At 44.1% G+C, this 16283-nt stretch overlaps 2 protein-coding genes across 5 annotated transcripts in view; one reads left to right on the top strand and one right to left on the bottom strand.

Moving 5' to 3' along the window:
- Positions 1 to 12323, bottom strand: part of fam49bb (family with sequence similarity 49 member Bb) — a 32045-nt gene extending 19722 nt beyond the window's left edge. Inside the window, exons 1-2 of one of the 4 annotated variants that reach the window (XM_079360944.1) lie at positions 12125 to 12323; positions 3486 to 3573 (exon numbers count right to left, since the gene is read on the bottom strand). The gene's annotated coding sequence lies outside the window, so the exon portion shown is untranslated. Of the gene's footprint in view, positions 1 to 3443; positions 3574 to 12124 lie in introns of those variants that run through there. The other 3 variants (XM_079360943.1, XM_079360941.1, XM_079360942.1) reach the window with 3 other exon arrangements.
- Positions 12324 to 13678: 1355 nt separating this feature from the next.
- On the top strand, positions 13679 to 15881 carry eef1a1l3 (eukaryotic translation elongation factor 1 alpha 1, like 3). The gene is made up of 7 exons (XM_079360940.1): positions 13679 to 13932; positions 14012 to 14191; positions 14264 to 14560; positions 14636 to 14786; positions 14937 to 15193; positions 15270 to 15504; positions 15586 to 15881. Exons 1-7 carry the CDS (start codon positions 13789 to 13791, stop codon positions 15684 to 15686), a joined length of 1365 nt encoding a protein of 454 aa, XP_079217066.1. The 5' UTR covers positions 13679 to 13788; the 3' UTR covers positions 15687 to 15881.
- Positions 15882 to 16283: the final 402 nt, after the last annotated feature.

Raw genomic sequence — 16283 nt, 5'->3', positions numbered from 1 at the left:
TTATCCTGTATGGTATTACTCTTAACAGGATCTTGGGTGGGGCACAGCGGAGGTTTAGGATGGATGATGAGCCCCAGATTGAAGAGCACTGGTGTTTTTATTCAGCGAGCCAGGAGCGCCATCTGGAGGATGAAATGAACACGAGGAGAAGATAGTGGAAGAAAGACCACTCCCAAACCTTTTCCCCATCCAGACATAGTCACAAAGACAGCTGTAGTCGTGACTTTTTCCTTTGCAAATAAATCACTTTTTTAATTTTAACTACAGATAAAAAGAGAAAAATAATTTTGACTCAGTTGGACAACATAATTCCCCCGGTGAGATGCGTTATCTCTTTCCTAATGTTAGAGCGCCATCCAGTGTTCACAAGCAGCCACTTTGGAGTTTGAGCTTATCTGTGCAAAACGTAATTAAAATGACATTTCTGCAGACTAAACGTTAATGCCACTTCTCATACACATCTGCCAGAGGGCGAGGCTCTCCAACGTCTGCAGAGGAATGACAGCAGCCGGACACGCTCCCTCAGGGAAACCTGGGCAGGAAGTTACACAGTGTCAGCCCTCCAGAGGCATCAATAATAGATCAGGGAGGAGAAGCTGGGAGCTTTTAGCTGACATAATAAGCCACTCTACATATTACACCCACTCAGACGCATCAGCTCTGATGACCTGCTCGGCAAACAGGCGGGGCGGCGTCTGACCATCATCCATCTGCTGAGTCAAGAGAGAAGCAACTGACACTAGCTGTAAGTGTTTTCTTAAAAAAGTAGAAAGATGAAAACAAGCAAAAAGAGGAAACTCTTATTTTGAAATTTGTGCCTAATGTTGTATTTTTTTTTCTGCAGGACTTCCGTGAAAAAAAGGTTTTTTAACCTCACTGGGACTTTTCCTAGATAAATTAAATAAAATAATCTCAACAAAGAAACACATGTGACTCCCTTAATCTACAGCTTTAATGTTACCGATGCACTCGTTGTTTTCTGTGAGCCATCTCTCATGTAAAGAAGAAAACACTGCCAGGTTTCACCAGCAGGGGGCGGTGTTGCTCCAAATTTAACCATGACAACCGGGGTGCCAAGAAAAGCTTCACCTCAGGCGGCTGTAGCACACCTCCCCTCAGGCTTAACACGGCTAATCCACCCTGAATATATTCACACAGAACTCGGCCCGCTGCATTCACTCGTCGTCTTTTATAATGCCCTGTACCGCCAAAAGGCGTGCTAGCTAAAATAGCATGCCACTCAGCGCTATTCGAGTGAATGGATTTGTGTCTTACTACTGTGTGTGTCGACTTGCCTTTAGCCGACACACACACACACACACACACACCTCTCACAGGGATACACTGACTTAGTGTTCCTATATCTGAACCACCTGAGGCTTAGCTGTCAAAACGGCGCAGCATTCCAGCACCTCGGCTCAGCCAATCGTATGACGGCTGTGTGTCATGGTAACAGTCTCCAAGGAGACACGGAGGAAAATACAAAAGGGATGGGCAGACTTGTAAGCGGAGGGGAAATGATGGGAGGTGAAGAAAGGTAACCTAGGAGAAACATATACTTCCTTTTTTACTGTGGAGAGAAACACACGCAGGAAATGAGCGAGAACCTGAATTTAAAGAACGCTTTGCTAAATTACACAGGCTTCAAAAACGACCAGTCAAACACGGCAAAGTGACCAAGTACTATTACGAGAGGAAATGTTTGAGTGTGTGGGGAAGCTGCCAGTTAGTCGTGAGAGCAGACGCCGGGCAGTGACCTGGCGCCCTGCGCTTATATAAACACTACAGCCTTCTAGCGAGACGGGCAGGAAGCTAGGAGCACCTGCATTACTCAACTGCTTTTTATGGCCCACAATGCACTTCATTTCCTTAGCCAGTGTTACACATACAACCACAGCACGCCACACTAACAGTATAAGAGTCATAGGTGCACCACAGGCAGTCCAATAGAATGACTTGTGTGTATCTCTAACAGCTGTAAACCTGTTTATCTGATCGGTTCCATCAGCTCAATCACTCATGGTGAGCGTTCTGGTTCAGCTCGCTGGAAGATCGAATGTACAGAATCAATTTGGGAAGAGAGAGACATCTGTAAATGTACGAAAAACCTTGAATGTTAAAAGATTATTTGAGTGGATGCATCGGCGCCCCTTCATTGTTTTGTCTTTATTAGAGTCGAGATGTGAGGGGCACGGAGGGGGACACTTTGATCCAGAGCCAGCTGAGGCACAACATCCACAGAGAGCGAGGTGACGTTCATAACATTCAAACTTTAGGCCAAAAGTGTCCCAGATACATTTTGATTCCCCTTAAACAAAAAACAAATCTACTTTTCTAGTCTGAAAATGGAAGGAGCTGCGAGCGATACAAAACGTATACAGAGGATTTAACACGTCTCAATTATTCTCTATTTTTACACCAGGGCTGTATGGTTCTTCCTCCTACCTATTCTGAGCCCACATTTATATGGAAATAACATCAAGTGGAAAGAAAGCAAGAAAACAAACTGACTCAACTGCCATTTAGAGAAATGCCTCCATTCAATCAAAAGCCTTCGAGCATGCAGCATGACCCAAATTGCTGTGAAACAACGGGAGAGATCCACGCACAGCAACAGGCTTTGACGTCGATTAGTTTTCATTCAAATAAGGATCAGATATGACTTTGGACCTTGAATAAATATAGCGCGACGGGTAAACAAATAGCTGTAGATAAGCAGATGTTAATCTGGAAGAGAGAATGAAAACTGTAAAAACTTTGCATTGATAAAAATCGGATTCACATTTCTCCAGACGTGTCTAAATGTAAGCATAAATACATGTAAATTAAAAGGAGCTTTATGATTGGTTTTATTCATCACTATTATTGTGGAGGCAGCTAAATGTGTATAAAGTGATTCTCGATATGGCTATATTAAATGTGTACTGCACTAAGTCGAGTAAAAATCTCTGATTATCTCTCTTGAGATGAAAATCTATTTATTTATTTGGATAATATTCGTTTGATTTTTTTTTTTTAATCACACGTCAGAAGCTTCATATAAGCTTTAGCTCAACTCAGTCATTTCATTTCACAGTAAGTATGAAAAGAAGAAAAAATTCCATAGAGACAAATAAAATAAGTATAAATATCATTAAAAGGTCGTTAGTTTTTTTTTGCAGTAAAATCCTTAAAACTGATTCATAACTGAATTAAAAGGTCGACTGAGGAACTCTGAAGAACAGCTGTTTACGTTGTGCTTCGTCTCTGGTCACTTCCTGTCAGCACCTGTGGTCACTTCCTGTCAGCACCTGAGTGTCCGATCAGAGTTGTTTGTTTGTTCTTCTCTAGATCTTTGCATGTGTTGTTCCTCTCACTGAGAAAATACTGTGCAGCTCACTAACCCTAACCCAATAGTTCAAAATAATTAGTGTCAGCCTGAGATGAATCCCTTTAAAAACAACCTGTGTGCAGTCTCTCAGGAGTGTCTCGGTTCTGGGACGTACCAGCAGTGGAGCTGTGTGACTGTCAGGAGCAGGGAGGCCCGGCCTGGCAGGTGGCCCCGGGTCACAGTCCTCCAGCAGAGGTCAGCCTCTGAAACACAGGAAACACAACGTCACGTGTGATCGTCTCATCGAATGGATACCCACGCAGGGCCTGATTCTAAGATCTCAAGATCTTTGATAAACACGGACAGATAGAAACAAGCTGCAACACAAGATAAATAATAAACGTTAAAATAGAAATTCACTAGAAAAGAGAATCTCCTGCAGCTGTCAGTACGAAACGCCTGAGAACTCAAGATACACCGTGAGATACCTTCACTTCACACGTGCTGCTGACACGTCTTTACAAAGAGCTGCATGTAACAGCATATAAACATCAGACTGTAAGTTCCCTGTGATAACGCACGCACACACACAAAACAGGAACATTACCGGAGAGCTTGCAGAAAGCACGTCAAGTGTGCAATAAAAAAAGGCTGTCCTCACGTCCGATTTTCCTTGTGAAATATGAGCTAATTGCAGATTGAAAAAAAAAAAAAAAAAAAACGTGGAACAAATAGACGCACAGAAGAAAAAAAAACACACCACTTCCTATTGTGCAACACTTCCTCTGATTCACTTCAGGTTTTCTACAATGCTCCTTGCTTCCTCCTGTGAAGGCTCAGTAACACAACACACACTTCACTCAGTGGAAGAACGGGTCTCGAAAAACTGGCAGACACAAGGGATCAATGTCTGACTTAAAAAAACAGATTTATCCCAAATCACACGTTAAGTTTCTGGGTCAATAAGATCCGAGTCTTTAGAAGCCACAGGTTTGTTTCTAAAGCCCTGGCTGAGCTCAGTAGACTGCGACACCATTAGGAACACGGCACTTCTCTCTTTGCCAGCCTGCATACAAATGCACGGAAATAGTGGCTGCGTTGGTCATGCATGAATGTGAGCAGACTTCAAACTTTGAAACCCACAAACAGAAACGATCTTACTCAGAGGGATGGTCTGAGAAACTAATGAAGAAAGAAAAAGAAAACTCCCTGGCTGAAATGAGTGTAAGAATCCTCCTTTCTGACAGTGGTTTCCTTCATGAAAACGCACCGTAGCTGGCTCGTAATCCAATATATCTGACATGTCACAGGGAACGGTGTGGGTGACATCTGTGGCAGAGCATCATTGGAGTCAGCTGTGCATTACGCCTACAGCTGGGGGCCACGACATACGGCCAAATCATCCTTTGAATGAGCACAAGAGGTTACAGGGGTGACAGTCTGAGCCAGAGTATGTGGAGCAGTACTTCACCAAATCATCAGTCCGTGTGCTCCTCACCACACTTTACTGACAAGAAGCCGTTTGTTTTGCTCAGTTTCATGCTAGCAACCTGAAAAAAAGAAAACTAGCATCATAAGTTCTAAACATATGAACAAAAAAACTGAACCGGTATGGTTCAAACAACACACAACACGAGTCGACAGCAGTGTCAACAGCTGTACAAGGCTAGCACTTAGCTAACACTAGCATGCTAACAGGCTAACAATGACAGTGCTATCGTACTCAATTTTAGCAAGGAAAATGTATAACATGCTTACTGTCCTATTAAAAGGTTAGGAAACATACAGAGGGGGGTTTACATGTCTGTGTCAATTTTTAAGCCAATTCATTTGATAATTGTTGAATAATTTCAGTCCTGAACCAAAGTATAGGACCATCAAATCAACAGACTGCTAGCATGCTCCAGAGCGCTAAAGGCTATGACTATTAGCTAGCACCCTACATCTGAGGCTAACTGATGGCTTAAAACATGTGAATACTTCAGGTCAAAATAGATAAGAGGTTTAATTATTAACAAGACTTTGACAACCAGTCACTATTGTTCTGTTTCAAAACACGGTTACGCTACTTTATGGCTTAAACAGGCCCAAAGTCTACAGTCATTCCTGTCAGGGCCACTGATGAGATCATTCAGAAGTGGCACTCTGAGTGTGTTGCCCTCAAGCAACCATTTAAATCAATTGTAAAAGCTATAGTCCACTTCATCAGTGTCACTGTGGGGGTTTAGTGTTTTGTGTGAAACAACAATTACCAAAGTGGCGTCATGCGAGGAGCTCTTTATCCTGGCAAAAAAAAAAACTTGGATGAAGTCATTGAGGATAAAATCGTGGGAAGAGATGAGTAACAGCAGCAGAAGGATTCAACAATCAGGAGAGTCAACAGTCTGAAACAACAAATACTCCATCGCCTTTTCAAACACACACGTTCGAGTTTTGATTTGTTACTTGAAATGAACAGAAGGTCAGATTCAAACACAATGACTGTTTCATGAGGCGACGCAATGTGACGTTTAAACCACTTTAAACCTTCGAGGGAAACACGCCGTTCACAGCGCATGGACACATGACATCTGTTTAGTCACACACACACACACACACCTTCAGACTGTAAGCGCATTAAGTCAGCATTTCAAGGTGCTTTTGTTGTGTTTGAGTCGACTCTGCCCACATGTGGGCCAACATATGTGGACCAGCTGTAAACTGTGTGTGCGCTAAACATGTTCTGTATGTGACTGTCGAGCCAGTGAGCGGATCAACAGGATCCATAAGGGGAGCACGCCACTTCGTCACACACACACACATACACACACACACACACACACACTATAAAGTTGTCACCAGGATTTTAAACGTCAACGTTTGTAAAAAATCTACAGGCCGTCAGGATACCATGGCAACAAAAACAGAAGTCTTATTCAGCCAATATTGGGAAAGTGATTGCCTCTTTCACACTGTCTGAATTGCACAACTACATTGGCAATGTTTTCTGTAGTGAAATGTTGCCAAGAAAACCTGGTACAGATTAGAGAGCGGACAGGTTACATGCAGAGGAAATCCTCAAACTGAATCGTCCAAAGTGATCACGTGTCGAGGGCTCATCGGTCTCTGCTGGACTCTGAATGTGTCAGGTGGTTCTGACCCACAATGAAACCAGAGACTGGCATTGATGTTTGTCATCTGTCTTTATCGTTTCATCCTGTAAGACGCTGTTAGAAGTTACACTTACCAAAAAATCCTGCAAACGTTCCTGATTGCACAAATAAGTTGGAAAAACTTACTGAAACGTTGCTCTTGTATTTGTGCTCAGTGCTCTCTCTCTCTCTCTTTCTCGCTCGTTGAAGTGACTGTTACTCACCTTCAGGGTCCTCAGTCAATAAAAAAAAAAAAAAAGATATCACAGCTGATTGGGGGAATCATGGGAGTCATTCTCTTTGTCACTCGCCCTCCACACCAGTCAAGAGGAACGGGCGAGACAGAACAATATTTACGGACGATGTATCCAAGTCATCACAGCAGCACATACAGCGACAGTACGGCAGCTGCAAGTAGCAGTTCCCTATTCCTTATGTAGCTGACTTTAACATCCTGTGTTTCCATGGCAACAATAAACATGTCATATCTGAGAGAGGGGGTAGGAAAAAAAACAAAAAACATTTCACCATCAACCATTTTCTCTGAAATCTATCGTGGAGAGCAGCTGACAGCAAACCGCCAGTAAACCCCTTTACTCCTCCACCGTGACAACCGTGTTTTCACAGCGACCACGAGCCCGGCGGTACAAGGGGAAACATGCCTACGTCAGAAACCATGTCAGCTGGTGGAAATCCTGAAATGTTCGATAAAAAGAAAATGAGTTCAAACTCGGCTACGCAAAGCAAAGTAACAGAGTCTCAACATTTCTGACCTCGGGATAATGTTGACCAGCTGATGGAAATGTCATCAAACGAGATCATTGAACAGTCTTGACTCACTGTTGTGCAGGTTATAAAGGTGAATGCTGTCTTTTCTAAGATGCATAATCCATCCCGAGTAAGTAAGCAATTTTTTTTTGGCAATTCTGATTGATACTCAAAGAACACGTCTGTCAAGTTAGTGGTAGACAGGGTCTGAAATGAACACCCGCCCAGCACCAAAAGCGGGTGGATATTCCGTTTGGCGAATACATTTCAGATAATTCCAAATAATGACACCTGCAGACATAATGTCGTCTTATTTAAATGTACTGTAACAGATCTATCTTTTCAAGAGTTATTCAAGTAATCATATGGTGTTTTGAAACAGTTGGAAGTTGTGGAGTGTACCTTTAAGACGGACTGTGTTGCTAGGTTACGAGTTGAGCGCATCAGAAGAGGCGCCTTGTTTTTATCCTTGACGGTAGTTTCTGTCGTGGACGAACCCCCAGACACGCGAGGTCGTGCTCTTTGGGCGAACTGACTCCAAAAGGCCGTTAAACCGAAAGCGACCGACACACACACTGTTCCAATTTGTTCATCAAGTGTGGACAAAGAATCTCTGGAGCAAAACGCTCGCCATGAAGAGAATGACACCCAGATAAGGCCGTATGCAAATGAAGAGAGGGAGTCTTACTTCAGGGTGGAGAAAATGCAAATTAGCAGCTCATTACGTGGCCTTGGTTGTTGCAAAATTCAAGAACATGAGAGTGATGAAATGGATGCACAGAAAGGCATTGTGGGTAAAAAGCGGGACGGTATATTTAGAGGTTGGAGATGTCAGAGAAGGCAGCGGGATTGATGCTGCGGGGGCAGCACGGAAACGCCTCCACGCAAAATGTGAATATCCAACAGCAGCATGCTGATCTGCCATCTGTGGCGACTCCCCCCTGCTCCATGTGTCCACAAGACCGTCTCAACGCCGGCCCGGGAGAACACGCCACGTTACGGCGGTATGACCTCGTGTGGAGAGAGTGTGCGAAAAGGCAACTAGGTTATTTTCTCCACGTTTACTGTGAAGACGCCGCTGCACACGGGCAGCAACAAACACACCTTTGAAGGCCTTCGCAGTAGTGTGTGTGTGTGTGTGTGTGTGTGTGTGTGTGTGTGTGTGTGTGTGTGTGTGTGTGTGTGTGTGTGTTTGAGGGGGCGGGGGGGGTTAGCCAACATCACAGGACGGATGTGAGAATCGTCAGCCTTTCCTACCGAGTGACTCGAGTCTGTCATCATCCAAACCGTGAGCCGCTCGTGGACAAGAGCAGGCATGCAACGGCGTGTGTGTGCTCAGCACGCAAACGAGATTAGCACAAAGACGTCCAGGCTAACTCTCCTTTCTGGATCCATCAGCGAGTGATAGAGTTACACTACGAGAAGGCGTCGCTGTCTAAACTTCACTCATCACAACAACAACAGCAGGAGGAGAAAGTGAGGCAGAGATGAAACGATGCTCAAGTCACCAGCTCTGCAGGATTAAGCCGTGTCATGATAATGGTGTTAGCGCAGAATGCTGAGCGGGCCGAATCAGTTCGGAGGAAGTTAATCCAAATAACTGAACAAACAGCAGCGTGTGCTACAGAGACGAGATCGATACAGCTCCGCATGAAGACAGCGTGAATCAGAAACAGCATCAATAACGCTGCATTCAAGTCGTCCAAGCATGTTCCCAGAGCGCCAGGCGAGGAGGTTATCCTCCTCACTCGTGTTTTCACAAGCCTCCATTTTCCATGTCTCAACAGTGAGAAGACGTGTTTCATGTCGGCGAGTACTCGTCATGGTTGGAGCCTGATCCATTCATCCGTCAGACCAGAATATCTGCAGCTATTAGTTCACTATATGCCAAATACATCACAGTTATTACTCGATTTATTCACGTACATGTGACGATACAGGGAACATCTTGTGTGCAGGTCATATCGGCCCACATCGGATGTTTTCCTCTTCCTCGGACCTGATCGATATCGGTCAAAGTTGTAAGCACGCAGCAGAACTGTACAAAAAACAATGTTCATCAGATCCAGTTCTGGAGAAGACTCAGAGCTGGAGAGGTGGTTGTTGGTTGTTTCTGTCTAAAGCTTCTATGATTGGATTAGATAACCACGAGAGAACATGACGAGTTCATGAGTCCTCGCTCGCACAAACCCGCCGCTCACCGAGCTTTCACGGGTAAATCCGACTCTAAGGCGAAGGCATCATGAAGCTGACACGTAAACGTCTTTGTGTCTCTGTCCTTCACAACACTGGAGTGAAGCTCATACCGAGAACAAGTGCAGAAACCCAACCTGGGAGCAGCCGCTCTGTGACACTGGGTGTGTTTAAGGGGAGAGGCCTCACATACCGCGAATCGGACTTCTTCTGGATTCATAACGCGAGTAAGAATGAGCTCCACGTGTCTGCAGCTCTGCTCTAAGAAGTCCTCGAAGGACTCGTGGAAAACACCGCCACTGTACTGACTCTGCAGCTGCATGTGTTATAAGCCGACCTAGTCTGAAACACATCAGCTGGAGACGGTGTGTGTGAGGTCAGTCAAACAGGACAACATGAGAAATGTGTGCCTGATGTTATTGCTCCCATACTGCACACTAAGGTCCTCAAAAAGTTCTATATTCTTTACCATACAACCTTCAATGATGGATCTATGGACTATAGACTATGGATCTTCATATTTGACAGGAGAGAGAGAGAGAGAGAGAGAGAGAGAGAGATCATTGACAGCTGTTTCATACAAAAATAGTGCTGGTGTATTCGTGCAGTTTAGGGAGCACTCAAACGAAGCACTCGTGCCCGTGCCCACTCACGTTTGAACCCTGAACTCCAGTCCAGGTTGATTCGAGCGTGATTGGTCGGTTGGTGCTTCTTTGACCCCGGCACAGTTTGAAGAGCTGAGCTTCATGCAAGAGCACAAACACGATGACACAACGTGGTCGTGAAGACTGAGCCACCGTCATCAAGAAGACATCCCGGAGCGGTACGCCCGTTTTCTCCCCAACACGACTCACGATAAGCGTGCAAACAGGAAATAACCCAAAGTTGTGACCTTGGTCTTGGATTTCTGTCCGCTTGGTATCACATTTCTTTTCTTTTTTTTTTAAAGGCCATGTCAAAATACGCCGGCATGCCTCCACCTGCATCACACAGGACGAGAACATACACCGTGCCTAATGAGCCATACTCTCTTTTCACTGGAGCGTCACGAGCCGACGTGGTGAGAAAAAAAAGATCAGCATGGTTACTTACTCACTGAGTTAGATGTTCTTTAGTAATCTTTGCAGCTCCTGCTTCAACATGAATCCAAATACGACAGATCTCACACTAGAATGAGTTATTTCCTCCTCGGTGTGAAGCCGTCCATCCACAGCAGAGAGCGACCACGTCTCAGTCCTCCAGCCGTCCTACAAGTCAGGTGTTTGTCATCGCACACACTCGCACCTCGACACCGACGTGAAGATTGAGAGCAGACGTGTGGGCCCCGTCTCTTAGAGAAACTGTCTTCACATCGAGTGAAAGGTGATACTTCCTTCTTTCAAGACGCTCAGAGGCTGATATGAGGAAGACGGGTTGCGAAAAAGGACGAGCCAAATCACCTGCAGGCGGATTGTTTTACACTGCAGACCTGGCTTTGCCTTGATGGACTGAGACTGGGAGTTAACGTCCCAGCATACTGACACACATCGACATGACTTCTGCCATTAAGATTAAAAGCAGTGGCTTCGATTTACACTTGAACATGTTTTCTTAAAAAGATCTTTAACAGTCTTAAAAGCAGACAGCGTGACACTTTCAGAGGCATATGTTTTTGGGTTTTTTTAAAAAAACACAAGTTGCATCACGACCACAGCAGAGCTGCACTTGCAATCAAAGCTGGCTTTCTTGACGTTTCACTTCCACTTTCACTCAGAAAAGTGGGCGAAGAGGAAATCACACAGAGCTGCGTGTCATGGTTCAGTCGTGCACAGCGTAAGACCGAGGCCGTGCTGCGAGATGCAACTCTGTGTAAAGTCGCTATCCGTGTCTACAAGTACAAGTTCTCGTTTTAAATATGACATTTCATTTTATTAGTAATTGTTACACTTTATCAGACATGCTATATGACTATCCCAAACCCAGTGACTCAACATACCAAAAGGCTGCAACTCAATGCTGCTGGGATCATCTCTCAGCAAAATCACATCAAGTCAGCAATTTGGCAAAAGTGATTCAGGAGATTTATTTATTTTTTTAAACTCAAGAATTGCTACTTTGGAAAACTGCCTGATGCTTTTTTTTTTTTTCTTTCTCCACAACAACAGTTAATATTTTCTTTGAGCTTAGTTTGAATGAATATGATCCCACTCAAACCAGCACTATGCATGCTCCAGCTCTCTCTCTGTGTGTGTCTGCGTTTCCTTTAATGGTGCATCATCTGCTGCCTGCAAGCGAGCCGCCTTAAAGCCAGCATCCACACCGTTAGTTTAAAAACTGCATGGATCACCTGGATAAGATAGTTTAACCCGGGATAAACGCTCCTGGGTAACTTGGCTTTGCAGATATATGTGGGTCAAGCGTGTAACATTCAATGCCTGTGGCCAAAAAAAAAAAAAAAAAGAAGAAACCGTCTAAAGGAACCTACCGATGATCCGACAGAAAGAGGAAGTTAACGCTTTAAGCTGCAAAACTCAAAACATTTCCCTCAAACTATTTCTTATTTTTGATAAACTTCACAAATCCATGGGTTTGAATTGTCCAGACACGTTCATGATTCATCATTAATTTGTCTCAGCGCGAGCCCCGCTCCATGGCAACCGGTGCATGGTTACAGCGGCGAGTTCAAAAAGACAGTAACAAGCGAAATAAAGTGTGTGTGTGTGTGTGTGTTTTTTTTATTTACCTTGATGCTCGTGGAGTAACACGGTCTGGACACCACGCTTACAAGCCAACAGTGTGTGTGTGTATGTGTGTGTGTGTGTGTGTATGTGTGTGTGCGGCTTGAGAGGAGAAGAAGAAGAAGAAGAAGAAAAGCGATTCGCTGCGGCTGCTGTTTCCGGGTTGGTTTGTCGAGCGTCAAACGAGAGAGAGAGAGAGAGAGAGAGAGAGAGAGAGAGTTCGGTTTGATCCACCTCTGAGCGCGGAGGGGGGGGCGGTTCACCTTCCTCCTTTTATCTGAACAGAACCCCGCCCGGTCAGCGCAGCCCCTCCGCCGTGTTTCAACAGCTCGCCCTGCTTATTAATACGTCCCAGCGTGGCTTTAATTAGGTCTTTTCATCCGATAATTATCGTTTAGATTGACAGTATTTATTCCCCTTACAGAAGTATCCTTAAGCAAGAAACTAATTATTCCCTAAAAAAACCTCTAGGTGGCGATAACGCTCCGATTGACCCTCCATTTTGACCCCAGAGCCACATTAGTGGGCAAATGACCTCTAATTAATATCACGATTAATTAAACGTTTGACCTCTATTAATGATTAAAGATCGATTATTTTCCTTCTGTTTCATGCTCTCATAGTTCACTAACATGCTCTTTACTGTAAATATACTCTTCAAATTTATTTTCTTTCACGCTCCCTTTGTACATTTTGTAGGGTTATATATATATATATATATATATATATTAGTAATTTTTGTTTTATCATATTGTATTTTATTTAAGTGCTTGATATTTTAGCCTTATTTTTTTTCTTTCGAAGGATTTTGTGGTTATTTATTGAATATTTTCAAACTGAAATCAAATAATCACTTGAAATGAAAACAACACATTTTAGTTTTAAAGTTTTAAATGAACTTCTCCAAATAAAATTAAAAAAAAGAAAAAGAAAAGATATGATTTGCATTTCCTGCAAACAGGTTTTCTGCAGTGTTTCCATTTGACTTCTTTTTGTTCGACGTCGTCTTCCCTAAAGTCAAAATGTGTTTAAAAGACGGACATTGCTTCCATGTTGCGTATTGGACGTGTTGTCACGTGACTCCACCCTGAAAATAATTTATATAATTGACATGGTCAAGATTACGTTTTAATCTCCAAACAGTGTTTTAGGGATTCATCTTTCCTTTGAATAAAGTTTGTGTATTTAGCACAGAATAGATACAGCACAGAATCGTTCACTTCTCCAATTTTCATACCAAATCTAGATCGTGCTCCTGTAAGTATTTAGTACAGGCCTAAACATGTTCCCTTCCATTGGTATTATTCTGGAAAGATGGTGTTTTATTTCCCCTAATGTGGAAGTGTTTGCAGAAAGCTTTCGAAACAAAGATAAACGTCAGAAGTGGCCTCAATTTACAAACACTCATTTTAATTATCACCAAAGAGACGCCTTCTTAGTTGGGTTTTATTAAGACATCCATAAAGCGGCATTAAAGAGACGTCACATCAGACTCTAATTAATGCTGATCAAGCTGCACACCTGTCGTTAATCAAGAGGCCGAGTTGAGCTTATAAAGTGATCCCTGCTGCCCGGGCAGAGCGATCCATCCAGAAGAGACTTGAGAAGTGTGAAAGTGGTCAGTTCATCCGAGAAGTGTACAGTTAGGTTACCAACCCCACCTTAAACCATGGTGAAAGAGAAGACGCACGTTAATGTGGTGATCATCGGCCACGTGGACAGCGGCAAGTCCACCACCACTGGTCACCTCGTCTACAAATGTGGAGGCATCGACCAGAGGAGACTGGAGAAGTTTGAGAAGACTGCAGCACAGGTGAGCAGTCGCACCTGCACTTAAACCTCCCCCAGCATTTTAAAGAAGTGAATCTATTTAACTTTATTTTGTTTCACAGATGGGGAAGAGCTCCTTTAAGTTTGCCTGGGTGTTGGACAAACTGAAGGCCGAGCGTGAACGAGGAATCACCATTGACATCTCGCTGCTAAAATTTAACACTCAAAAATATACCATGACAATAATCGATGCTCCTGGTCACCGGGACTTCATTAAGAATATGATAACAGGGACTTCACAGGTAAGCAGCACATGAAGGTGTCATTTTAAGGAAGCTAAGTTTTTGTTTTTTAACCCCATGATGTCGTTTCAGGCTGATGTCGCCCTCCTGGTGGTCTCGGCGGCTAAAGGAGAGTTTGAGGCAGGTGTTTCGAGAAATGGTCAGACCAGAGAGCACGCCTTATTGGCGTACACGCTGGGTGTGAAGCAGATCATCGTCTGTGTGAACAAAATGGACCTGACTGAACCGCCGTACAGCCAGAAACGCTTCGACGAAGTGGCGCGAGGCGTGAGCAGCTTCCTCAAGAAGATTGGCTACGACCCGGCGACCGTGCCGTTTGTTCCGATCTCCGGCTGGACTGGGGAGAACATGATCACTGCGACTCAGAGGGTGAGGGGGGATTTTATTAGAATCTGGCTCTGCGAAGGAAGTGCAACTCCTAAATTTACTCGATTTTATTTGCAGATGCCGTGGTTCCAAGGCTGGAAGGCAAGACGGCGGGAAGGAAATGCAAGCGGCAGAACTCTTCTAGAAGTCCTGGACTCAATTCAACCACCAATTCGCACCATCAACAAGCCTCTACGATTACCTCTGCAGGATGTCTACAAAATAGGAGGTTGGACATTTAGCTCAAAGCTGACTTTGACTCATGCCACTTTGTCCAGTCAGTGATCTTGGTGGTTTAGAAATGAGGCTCAGCAGGTCAAATGCAAACTTGTATTAAATGTTTGCGTTGGCTTTAATGGTCTGTGTTTTTTTTATGCAGGAGTCGGGACCGTGCCAGTGGGTAAGATTGAAACTGGCGTCCTCAAACCCGGCATGACTTTGATGTTCTCCCCCGCCAAACTCACAGCAGAGGTGAAGTCCATCGAGATGCACCACCAGGGTCTGCAGACCGCCCTGCCGGGACACAACGTAGGCTTCAACATCAAGAACGTGGCCGTGAAGAATCTCCGACGTGGAGATGTGGCCGGCAACGCCCAGCAGGATCCGCCGTCAGACGTCCGCAGCTTCGAGGCTCAGGTCGGTTGAAATGAGCGAGTTTAACTGTAAAACTTGCCCTCGCCCTTTTTCCTCACGTGGATTTCTCCGGCTCTAGGTGATCATCCTGAATCATCCGGGGAAGCTTAAAGCGGGATACTCTCCCGTGCTGGACTGCCACACGGCCCACGTCACCTGCCGCTTCGCAGAGCTGAGGGAGAAGATTGACCGCCGCACGGGAAAGAAGCTGGAGGATCATCCGCAGATTCTGATGTCTGGAGACGCTGCCACAGTCAAGCTGGTTCCAGTCAAGCCCATGTGTGTGGAGAGCTTCTTCACATACCCTTCTTTAGGTAAAACCTCAAACTGTTTGAGAATAAATCTCTACGATGCGTTTGCAGTTTATCACGGTGAAGTTCTCTTTCTGCTCGCAGGTCGCTTTGCAGCGAGAGACCTGAAGCAGACGGTGGCCGTGGGAGTCATCAAGTCGGTGGAGAAGGACCAAGGGTCCAAAAAAGCCCAAGTTTGTAAATGATAAGTTTACCAGTATTCTGGTATTACTGATTTGAACAGTTTTATTTTGTACAGTTTTTGTGTTTTGACACAAAATATTTGTTTCCTTAAAAAAGTATTTTTCTCCTGCGTTAAATGTTAAAATCCAAAGAAGGACGAAGAGTTGGATGTTGAACTTTGGTTGAAATGGAAAAGAATAAAAGCTTTATTCAGCAAATGTTTCCTTGAATAATTGAACCCAAATGAATTAATTTTTTTAAAGTTATTGATGTGAACATTAGTTCAAACTGGACGATGTAAGAATTGGTAGAAAATGTCACATGAAGTCTTTCTGCTTAGAAACGGGCCTTTTTAAACTTTAAAGGTCGCGAGCCCAACACGGGGCCGTCACACTAACTTTAATGTTTAGTGCTCCTGGATTGTAAGAGTGAAGTCTTTTATAAGGTTTCTAAAAACCTCATGAATTGACACTAAACAAATACTGATTGAGATGTAGGCTGTGTTTTATAAGACTTATAGTTCAAATAGGAAATATAAAAAAGTAGCACCTTTTCCTACTTTACCACCTGTAATATGGGACAGATGTGGCTCTGTTAGTTTGCTGTTACTTCACACAGCA

The sequence above is a fragment of the Symphodus melops genome, assembly GCF_947650265.1.
Source record: "Symphodus melops genome assembly, chromosome: 14".
In the NCBI taxonomy this organism is placed as follows: Eukaryota; Metazoa; Chordata; class Actinopteri; order Labriformes; family Labridae; genus Symphodus; species Symphodus melops.
The sequence above is the reverse complement of the archived record's forward strand: the minus strand, read 5'-3'. Positions and strand labels throughout refer to the sequence as shown.

Coding starts and splice junctions, on each gene's coding strand:
- eef1a1l3 (XM_079360940.1), top strand. CDS start 13,789: ATGGTGAAAGAGAAGACGCACGTTAATGTGGTGATCATCGGCCACGTG. Junction 14,561..14,635: donor TGATCACTGCGACTCAGAGG/GTGAGGGGGGAT, acceptor TTTTATTTGCAG/ATGCCGTGGTTCCAAGGCTG. Junction 15,194..15,269: donor TCCGCAGCTTCGAGGCTCAG/GTCGGTTGAAAT, acceptor CTCCGGCTCTAG/GTGATCATCCTGAATCATCC.